At 46.2% G+C, this 10,017-nt stretch overlaps 1 protein-coding gene across 1 annotated transcript; it reads right to left on the bottom strand.

The window, feature by feature from the left end:
- Window positions 1-4,666: 4,666 nt before the first annotated feature.
- On the bottom strand, window positions 4,667-6,966 carry LOC122029766 (leucine-rich repeat extensin-like protein 4). Its single transcript, XM_042588894.1, has one exon. The coding sequence runs from the start codon at window positions 6,811-6,813 to the stop codon at window positions 4,798-4,800; it is 2,016 nt and encodes a 671-aa protein (XP_042444828.1). The 5' UTR covers window positions 6,814-6,966; the 3' UTR covers window positions 4,667-4,797.
- Between the last annotated feature and the right edge of the window lie 3,051 nt (window positions 6,967-10,017).

Here is a 10,017-nt window from a genome sequence, read left to right as displayed (position 1 = left end):
TCTCGAATCACTGTCACCTGTGTCGAATCGCTGCAACCAACTCAGGCGTCGCCAATCGCTCTTGCTTCTCATCTGGTTCTCTGAACTCACACCAATACCATCCATGGTCTTCACTGGTGTCTCTGAGCTCGAACCAATGAGCAAGAGTCCAACTGATTGCGGCCAGTGAACGTTGAAGCTCGAATTACATCACTTGCAGTGAAATACAGCATAAAGGGCACTTGTTTTTATTCTTCTGATGGAGCTTCATTTGAAATTGACCAATAACACGATACCTGCAACCTGTAACTTAGAAATCTCACAGCAGATGATTTGATCAGATGAATCAGAAGTGAATCAGAAGTCAATCAGAAATATCAAAGAAGCAGCAGAAACAAACGACAAGTTGTGGATCGGTCAACAGACCGATCCATAGCTCTCTGGACCGATCAGGACTCATCCTAATCGGTCCGGGAAGTGTCTGATCGGTCTGTGGACCGATCAGCCTGTGCGTGGATCGGTCCACAGACTGATCCCCCTACGGTTCTGTGGCTTCGTTGCTTATCTCTGATCGGTCACCGGACCGATCAGATAGCCCACAGAATTACTCTGTGTGTTAATTGATCGGTCCACAGACCGATCAGATAACCCACAGAAAGCTTCTGTGAGGTTTTTGATATGTCCACAGACCGATCAGATACCTAAGGTATCACTGGATCGGTCTGTCGACCGATCCAGTCAACCAAAGTATCACTGGATCGGTCAACAGACCGATCCAAAGTCCCTGAGTTAGTTTTAGAGCCTCCCAGCCCTAAAACCTAACGTCTTCCTGGTCCAGAGAACGAGCTACCAAGCCCTCTCTGACCTAGTCCGGAGAACGAGCTGCCGAGCCCTCTCCGACTCTGTCCGGTCCAGAGAACGAGCTACCGAGCCCTCTCTGACCTAGTCCGGAGAACGAGCTGCTGAGCCCTCTCCGACTACTTCTGGTCCAGAGAACGAGCTACCGAGCCCTCTCCGACCTAGTCCGGAGAACGAGCCGCCTCCGGACTGATCAGTCATCCAGAGTAGCACTGGATCGGTCTGTTGACCGATCCAACGCCTCTGTGATACTAGGATTGGTCCGAGAACGAGCTACCGAGCCCTCTCTGACTTCGCGTGCCAAGTATCCGTACTTGGACTTTTCCTCTCCTCATGATTAACCTTGATCATTAATCAGTCTGAGTTTAATTAATATCTGATACAAACTTAAATCAGTGTCAACATCAAAACAACAGCCAGGTCAGACTGTATCAATACCTAGGACCTAAGGTTACCGTCCCTTATGATTTTCCACCTGCCTAACCGCAGTTAGGACTTTCCTGCAAATTCATTCAAGCACATTAGATAACAACACAACTTAACTTGAACCCTTTGACAAAATCAAAACATAGGTTCAATCATCGGATGCTTCTTGCACCAACAGATCTTGCTATTTTTTCAAGTTTATTTCTGGTGGGGGATTGGTTGGAAAATTTTGGGCTTATGTGTTTATGGAGATTCTGTCTCTATTGTTGATTCTTGGTTGTGTGCTTGAAAAATTTAGGTTGTTATGTATCATTTGAATGTTGGTGATTCTTGCAAGGTCCTGGGAATTTTATGCAAATGTGTTTCTTGGATTTCTCATTGAAGGTTAGTAAAATTTGGTGATGTGTGGAAAATATTTATGGATATAAATCTGATCAAGTTAATGTCAAACAAAATGTGTGGTTGAGGAGTTTAATGTCATATTGTTTGTTTTGGAGATCTCATGTAAGTATTGAGTATTAGCTTGTTTTGAAAATTCATGTAAATCCTTCAGGAGTCCTTTGTAAATTCATGTAACATTCATTAAAATTTTAATTGCAAACTTCACTTAAAATTTTTTCAAATTTCACTTAGAAATTTGTCTTTAATTGCAAACTTCATTTAAATTATTTTTTTTAAAACTTTTTTTTTAAGTTCAATTTTTTTAAGTTATTTTATACGTTGCACAAAAATTCTATCTTTAAACTTAGAAAAAAAAAATTCCGCTTACAATTTTTCTGCACAAAAATCAGAATTACCTTTAGACCTGTTATGATACTCTATTTTTTTTAATATGATCAGAGAGGGAAAAGAGACTATTAAGTCAGGGGGAGGTATTATCCAAATTTCAAATTGAAAAATCCTTTTTTCACTTATTGCAAAATTATTTATTTTTACATTATATTTTTTTGTCCTAGCTTAACTTGAGTTGCTCACATCAAAAAGGGGGAGATTGTTGGAATCCCAAGGTTGTTTTGATGTGATCAAACAAGTTAGTTAGGTCATGTTTGGTTTAACCCCTATATCTAAGTATGCAGGAGCTTAGGAGCACAGGAAGTTGAGCGAAAGACACGGCTCGCGAGAAGGACGGCACGGGAGAGAGCCGACGGGCTCAGTGTGTCCGAGGGACGAGGTGCCATCGAAGAGTACACCGGTGGACGAGAAGAACGTACGCGACATTCGAGGGACGAGAAGCCGGGAAGGAAGGCTGCTCGAGGAGAAGGCCGGAAATTGGGTTCGAGTGAGCCTTATTTCGGATGGGCGAGATCACCCAAGCAAGCGGAACCGGAGTGGGAGACCTGGACCGAGGCGAGCAGAACCGGAGCAGAGGGTCCGAACTGAAAAAGTCAACCATGTTGACTTTTGTGGGTCCGAGCGCCCGGAACTCAACGTTTATCAGAATCGACGTGTATGTTGATCGACGCATCGGGGATAGAATTCTATCCCACTCCAAACGTCCGGAACCCTTTTAGACGCTCGAAACAGTGCTATAAATATAGCTCTGATTTCAGTAGTTCAGATAACAACTTGTAATTCATTTCTTTCTGTTCTACTTTTATTTGTGAAGTTGTTAACATTGTAAGAGACTTCTCCGTCCGAAGGAAATTATTATAAAGTGCGCTTCATTTTCCTTGAATTAGCAATCTTCTAATTGCAAAACAAGTAAGTCTCCTTGTGTTTCTGTCTCTGTAATTAGTCAATTAGTTTTTTATTACAAGTGTTCTTTATTAAGCTATAAGTTGAGAAACGTCTGAGTTTGTTTTTACAAGACAATTCACCCCTCCCCTCTTGTCGGCCTCTAAGGGACCAACAATATTTACAGTGCCAATTAATCTTTACAAAAAACTAAGATATAGAGCAATGGCTGACAAAATTTACCTAAAAGAATATTTTATAAACTAATATATATTATAATTGATAGAAATAAACACAGACAAGAATTGCGATTGGTATAATACATACATGAAAAAATCTTGAAGGGAATCGATGAAAAAATGTTGAATGAGCGGATATGTATAAATCTTGATCAGTCTTCTTTGGAGAGCAACTAGTCTTTAAAATTTTAGTGATGCTGAAGTTTTAGATCACCTTTTAAGAGTTAGTCTTTCCATTGGTATTTTTAATCTGTTGAAATCCCGTCTGAAGGTGTGTTTTGTAATGTAATAGAGGAACAGGTTAGGTAAACACGGGACTCAACGGGAATTCATGCATCCAAGCTAAAAAAAAAAATAAACAATTGTAGCTCGAATAAAAGAAAAATGAGGTCAACTATTGGCGAGAAGGATAAAATAGAAATCAAATGTGTCTTTTCCTTCTCATCTTCTAATCAACTTAGCGGATAGTTATAAATTAATTATGTAATTTACTTCCTTTCATATAAATCAGGGACGGACTACTTAGGTTAAACGTAATCACTTTCTACTACAACAAATGGAGAATTGATATGTCCTCGGGTTATGTGTTGTGTCAGAACCACTCCAACAATTTTCAAGCACCCATAGTTCGATTTTTAACAATGATGTGCTACATAGATTTTCTTAGATTAAAAAGTTTGAGACGCTATCTATTGGACAAGGAACCGTTTACGCTTTCGAATTTACGCTACAGATCGATGATAAACTTTCATTGGGTCGGATTGATCACCTTCAGAAAGTTAATTCGAAGAGGTGGGTACCTAAATTAATAAAAAAAAAATTAAGAGAAATTGACATGTCCCAAGGCATAATGTGCAATTCTTTCGCAGAATATATCATAGCTACAGTACTCTAACAACACATAATATTGAACTGTATATCATGACTCATCTATACTTTTCAGATTTATTTAGATGATTGATAAAAAATTATCTAAATAGTAAAATTAACAAATGAAAAATAAAATGAGTTGACATACCCTTGAAACTGAGTAAGGATTCTCTCACAGAATATATCATACCTACAGTGCTCTAACAACTTATAATATTGAACGTAAATCATGATCCGTCTTTACTTTTTCAAATTTATTCTGATGACTGATAACAAATTATCTAAATAGTAAAATTAACAAATGAAAAATAAAACGAGTTAACATACCCTGAAACTCAGTGGGGTGGCAAGCAAGAAGCAACATGACGGCGTACCCTTGCAACGAGTTTGATTTTTTCAGTGTATATCAAATGCTAATACTTGAACTATTTATTCTGTTGTGCTGTCCATAAAAACCTACTTGTACTTTTTTGAATTTACGTAGTGATCCATCAATAGAGCCGGAACGTCGACCTTTAGGATTAATGGGATCTCAAAAGCTGAATATGGTTAACAAAAACAATCTGAACATAAAATGCAGCGGGAATATTTGCTAATGCATTGCATAAACAAAGTAGGAATTAAACTACCGGGAGAAGAAAAAGAATATTTAGTCGTAATGTGATCAATTAACAACTTAACGTAGAAAAGAAACAAAACAAAATGGAAAGATACGATCGAAGAAGACAGACAGATCCCTGCAGCGGGTGCATCAGTAGTATGGAATTGTGGGTGGCGGCGGCGAGGCATAAGTCACACCTACTACTGGTGGCAGCTGGAGCGGCGGCGGTGGGTGCTTCTCATGATATTTGAAAGGTGCTGGCGGAGTTGGCAGCCCTGCCGGTGAAGTATGCGATGGCGGTGTGTGCTTCACCCCAGGCGCTGGTGGTGGTGAAGACGTATGGTGCTCCGAGGGGGGTGGATGGTACTCAAACAATGGCGGAGGCGACGAAGGATAATGCTCGGAGGGAGGAGGAGCATAAACTGATGAAGGCGGCGGCGAGGATTTGGGTGCGGGAAAAGGTTGCTTCCACGGCTGTTGCATCGGAGAAGGATGTAGAGGTGGCGACGGAAGCAAAGGAGGTGAGGGATAATGAGGGAGCGGTGTAGGGACGGCGACTGGAGGTTGAAATGGAAGAGGTGTAGGAGGGTACTGTGTCGGTGGTGAGGCAAATTTGGGCGGCAATGGGGGTTGGTGTGGAGCTGGGCCGTAGCTGTAGGTAGGAGAATGTGGTGGGGTAGGATGGTAGCCCGGGGAGAACGGCGGAGGCGCATGATTCAGCGAGTACGATGGCGGTGGAGGGTGAGATCTAGTGGAAGGCGATGATTCGTACTGTGGCGGCGGAGGAAATTGAGGTTGCCCACGAGAACCTCCGGACCTTCCCCCATGAGGAGTCGGCGGGGTTAACACAGGCCGATTCGTAGCAGGCTTCGGCGGCGGGATCGTGTAAGGAGGCTTAGGGTACGGAAATGATGGCGGCGTTGTGGAGGGGGGATTGTGCGAGGGCGACGACGGGGGCATCGTGGAGGGAGGCTTGTAGGAAGGCGCCGACGGAGGCGTTGTAGGAGGATTGTAAGAGGGGGAAGGAGTCGCACCGCTCCAGCACACCGACTTGCTGCAATCGATTGGGTGTGTCGCCGCGTAGGCGCACTGGTTAGGTGGCCGCTGGTCCGGCAAGCCAGGGATGCAGTTGGACCTTCCGTCGAACACCCTTGCCGGGCCTCCACTTACGCAGGACGGCGGTTGGCCGAAGAAGAAGTTGTAGGAGTAAGTAAAATTCTGCAGTCTTGGTAGATCGCAAATGCCAGGCGGGATCTGACCGGTGAGGAGGTTGTGCGCGACGTCGAGCTGTTCGACGCTTTGCAAACCTGCGATGGAGTCCGGAAGCTTGCCCTGGAGACGGTTGAAGCTGACGTCGAACACGGTCACGTGGCTAAGCAGGCCGACCTCAGACGGGATGCAGCCAGTGAGGTTGTCGTTGAGGAGAATGATCTGGTTAAGCGTGGCGGCCATGCCTCCTATGGAGGAGGGAATGCAGCCGCCAAGGTCGTTATTGGCGAGGACGAGAACGGAAACAGGCGAGGAACCGACGGTGGAAGGGATGCCGTGACGGAGGCGGTTGGAGTTGAGGAAGATGGCGTCGAGGGGCCGCTCGAATAGATCCGGCGGGATGGCACCCTCGAAGTCGTTGAAGCGTAGATCCAGGAAGCGAAGCTCCGGGAGGTGCAGAACGACGTCGGGGAATGCTCCGACGAAACGGTTGTTGCTCAGATCAAGCTCATAGAGGTAGCGGAGGTGACGAAAGGTGGGGGGAACTGTGCCGCAAAATCGGTTGGAGTTGAGGTGGAAAAGAGCGAGTTCAGCGAGGAGGCCGAGCTCCTTGGGGAGGTAGCCGGCGATATCACCGTGGTTAAGATCGATGCCGGCGACGACATTGAGGTAGGGGTCGACAGGGGAAGCGGTGCAGAAGACACCAAAGTAGGAGCAGACGTGGGGGCCGACCCAGTTGGAAGTGAAGTTGTTGGGGTCGGAGAAGATGGCTGTGCGCTTCCACGTCTGGAGGGCAACGTAGGCGTCGCGTAGCCGGGCGTTTTCGAACTGGAAGCTAGGGTCGACCTCTACGGCGTCGGTGCTGATACCCTCCATGGCTGCTTCGTCGGCGTTCATGACGGCAGCGGAGATGAACAGGAAGAAGAGAAGGAAGAGGAAGAGACAGTGAGGCGCCATCTCATCTCCCTTCCGGAACCACCAAGCCAGTTGACACACGGTGGAGAGGAAGACGAGCAGGTCACATGTGCTTCACGGCTGTCAAACGCAAAATTGCAATACAGCCAATGTCATCTGCTGATCGTCTTGTAGTGTTTTGTGAATCCTTTGTTATATCAGCTGTCTTGCGTAAAAGTACGTGAGTATTATAATATTTAAATAGTATTATAAATTAATATGGATATGCATATGTGTTAATGAATAGATTTTATATAAAAAAGTTTTTAAATAAAAAAATTAAATATAAAGAATAAAGATTAATAAATGAATAATTGAATTATAAATATAAATAAAAAATTTATTTATTTTAACTCCCTCGTATAAATATCTATAGTTACCTAATTATCCTTCATATTTTAGATAAAAAAAATAAAAATTAAGTATAATGATCCTGTCTGAGTGCTGAGTCGATGCGCTGGGACGTGGCGCTCCCGGTGATGACGTATAGACCTTCGACTACTGTGAACCTCCGACGATAACCTACAAGTACAAAATCGAGCTGGGAAGGGGTTCCCGGCAACGACCCTTTGACCCTCAAGTCAACTCTGGCAGGAAGAGATCGAGGCTGAATGACGGGAATGAAAACTGTAGCTATAGTGATGTAGAATGCATACCTCCGTCGAAGCTTGGGGGTCCTTATATAGGACTCCCGGGAGGATGCGCGCATGCGTCCCAAAGCATGCACGCTCCTCAAAGCATACCTAAAATGCCTGTGTCAGAAAAGCATGTCTGGCGTCATGCCGTAATCGTCCGGGCATATCTCTGATGTGACAATGGAAACTTCCACCGTACGATTCTCTGTCCAGTCCAGCCGCCAACCATGTTGTCTGTCGGTGATGCACATCTCAAGAAGGATATCCTCGGCTACTCCCTTTGTCTCCTTCTGCGACTTGTCCTTTTTGGGCCGAGCGAGAGAGCCGCTCGGCACCATAGGGCTCGGGCCTGAAGGCATGCCAGACCGAGCGAGAACGCTTTCTTGGTTGAGCTGCAGTTCAACCGAGCGGACAGGCCACTCGGCTCGACAATGTCTCTGTACTTGGCAACTTATGAGCGTCGGAAGCTCGACCCGTGGTCGAGCCATCTTCACACCAGTCCTGACGCGATCCTGGCCGAGCGGCCATGAGACTTCTCTTGGCCGGGCGGTCATGAGACCTCTCCGATCGGCCAAACCCGTAGGTTGACCCCTCTAACCTTGACCTCCACGTGTCGTTGACCCTCGTCCATACGGGTCCTCCTATGCTTATCGTCAGATCACGTGCCTCCCCCTCAAGTCTAGTCGAAGGAGGCCTCAAGTTCGACTGACTGGACTATTAGCCTGGTGATCTGACAGCCAATCTGTTGAAAATGCTTAACCGCTCGGGAACCCTGGAGGCGAACCTTGCTGCTCGGCAGCACATTACCTGGAACTTGAGAGTTTTGGGATCCAACGGCGGTCAATGCTGGCATCTTTAGGATTTCCCCTGGATTCGCGTAAATCCTCACCATTGAGGGTGAGCATGCTGCCATGCCTTATTAATGGAGCCTATTAAATGTGCCCCTATGAGCGAGTGACGCCTGGCGCTGTCACCGACACCACGCGATCAGGTTGTCAGGGCTGACGCGACCCTTGGCCTTTTGAATTCCACGACAGGATCCGGTCTTCGGGCCCTGTGACCTGAATCCAACGGCTCGGAGTAATCGAGCTCAACCTTTATAATGCTCTTATCGCCTTCCTTCGCCGCTGCTTGCGTTCGTATTTTCGGGCTCCTGCTCACGTTTGGTGCTCCGGCGGCTTCGTTCTTCAGCATTCCGGCGACCCCTCGTCTCCTTCTTCGATCACCTTCTTCTCTGTAAGGCTTCTTTGCCCTTCGCCTTTCCGTTCTTTTGTGTTTTTCTTCGCACTCTCGTAGTGTTTGCCCCTTTTTGGCACTGTTCCAGTCATCTTTCCCGTCAACCCTGCTGTCTCTCCTTTGCCTCGCCCCTTGTCTCGGTAATGGCCAGTTCCTCTCGTCAGTCCGACCCCACCCCCGACCTCTGGTATGCTATCATGAAGAGCCGGTTTGATGAAGGGGACGCCCTGAGCCTCGTCTGAACCTTTGAACTTCCTTCTGACCACAAACTAATATTAGCTACCCCATCCGATCGGCCACATGACCCGCCGATCGGTACCATTTGTTTTTTCCAGGACTAGTTTGTAGTCGGTCTATGCTTTCCCCTACATCTGTTCGTCCATGGAGTGTGTAATTACTTCCGCCTCCTGCTCGGCCAGCTTGTCTCAAACTCCTTCAGGCCATTATGCGGAGTGGTTGTCCTATTTAGGCTACACGGCATCCCCTTAGTCCCTAAGATCTTCCATTATTTCTGTAGGACCGTTAGATTCGATAGAGAGGGGGGGTGAATATCGATTCGAAAATATCAAGTATAAGCGCAGCGGAAAAGTAAAGTAGACACAGTGTTTTTTTACTTCGTTCGGAGCCTGTGACGACTCCTACTCGAAGGCTCGCACTCCTTGAGTACTTTCGTTGGGCAATTCACTAGCAATTTGGATAATTACAATTTAAGTACAAAAAGATGCTAATGAAAAGAAAAATAAAGCTGTACCGACAGACAAGGAATTTAAAAGAGCGGGATCGTGTCGTCGGAGCTCTGTGATCGTCGTTGGAGCGTAGAGCAGTAGAGTGAGTAATCTCAGAGTTCTCAGATGTGAAAGATGATTCTGAAGCTCCTGCCTGGGGCTTCTTTTATATGTTGCTCCGAGTGCCTGGATTCCTTCCAGGTAGCTGCTCAAACCGAGATGCTCCACGTGGCGACGACTTGGCCTGGATATAATTTGCTTTCCGGGCGCCCGGATCCCTTCCTGGCGCCCGGACCTCCGGGCGCCCGGACCACCTTGTTCCAGAAAACTCCCTTTTCCTGCAAAACAAAGTTAGTCTGAGGCAATATATATCCTGCAAAATAGATTGTTAGCACATTTATGAATTTGCACAAATAGTATGACTTAGATTCCGTCTTTCCGAGACCGGAATCTAGTCACGATCTCGACTTAAACATCCGAAATGGATCTAAGCCGGATCGACGCCTAATGTTCCCTTCCCGGGAACGCGTCCTCGCAGTCACTCCCCTCTAGTGACTTACCTCACTTACCTGCTAGACGTCCGGTCAGCCCTTCGACCCGTCTGGACTTCT

This window comes from Zingiber officinale, chromosome 10B, assembly GCF_018446385.1.
Source record: "Zingiber officinale cultivar Zhangliang chromosome 10B, Zo_v1.1, whole genome shotgun sequence".
In the NCBI taxonomy this organism is placed as follows: domain Eukaryota; kingdom Viridiplantae; phylum Streptophyta; class Magnoliopsida; order Zingiberales; family Zingiberaceae; genus Zingiber; species Zingiber officinale.
The sequence above is the reverse complement of the archived record's forward strand: the minus strand, read 5'-3'. Positions and strand labels throughout refer to the sequence as shown.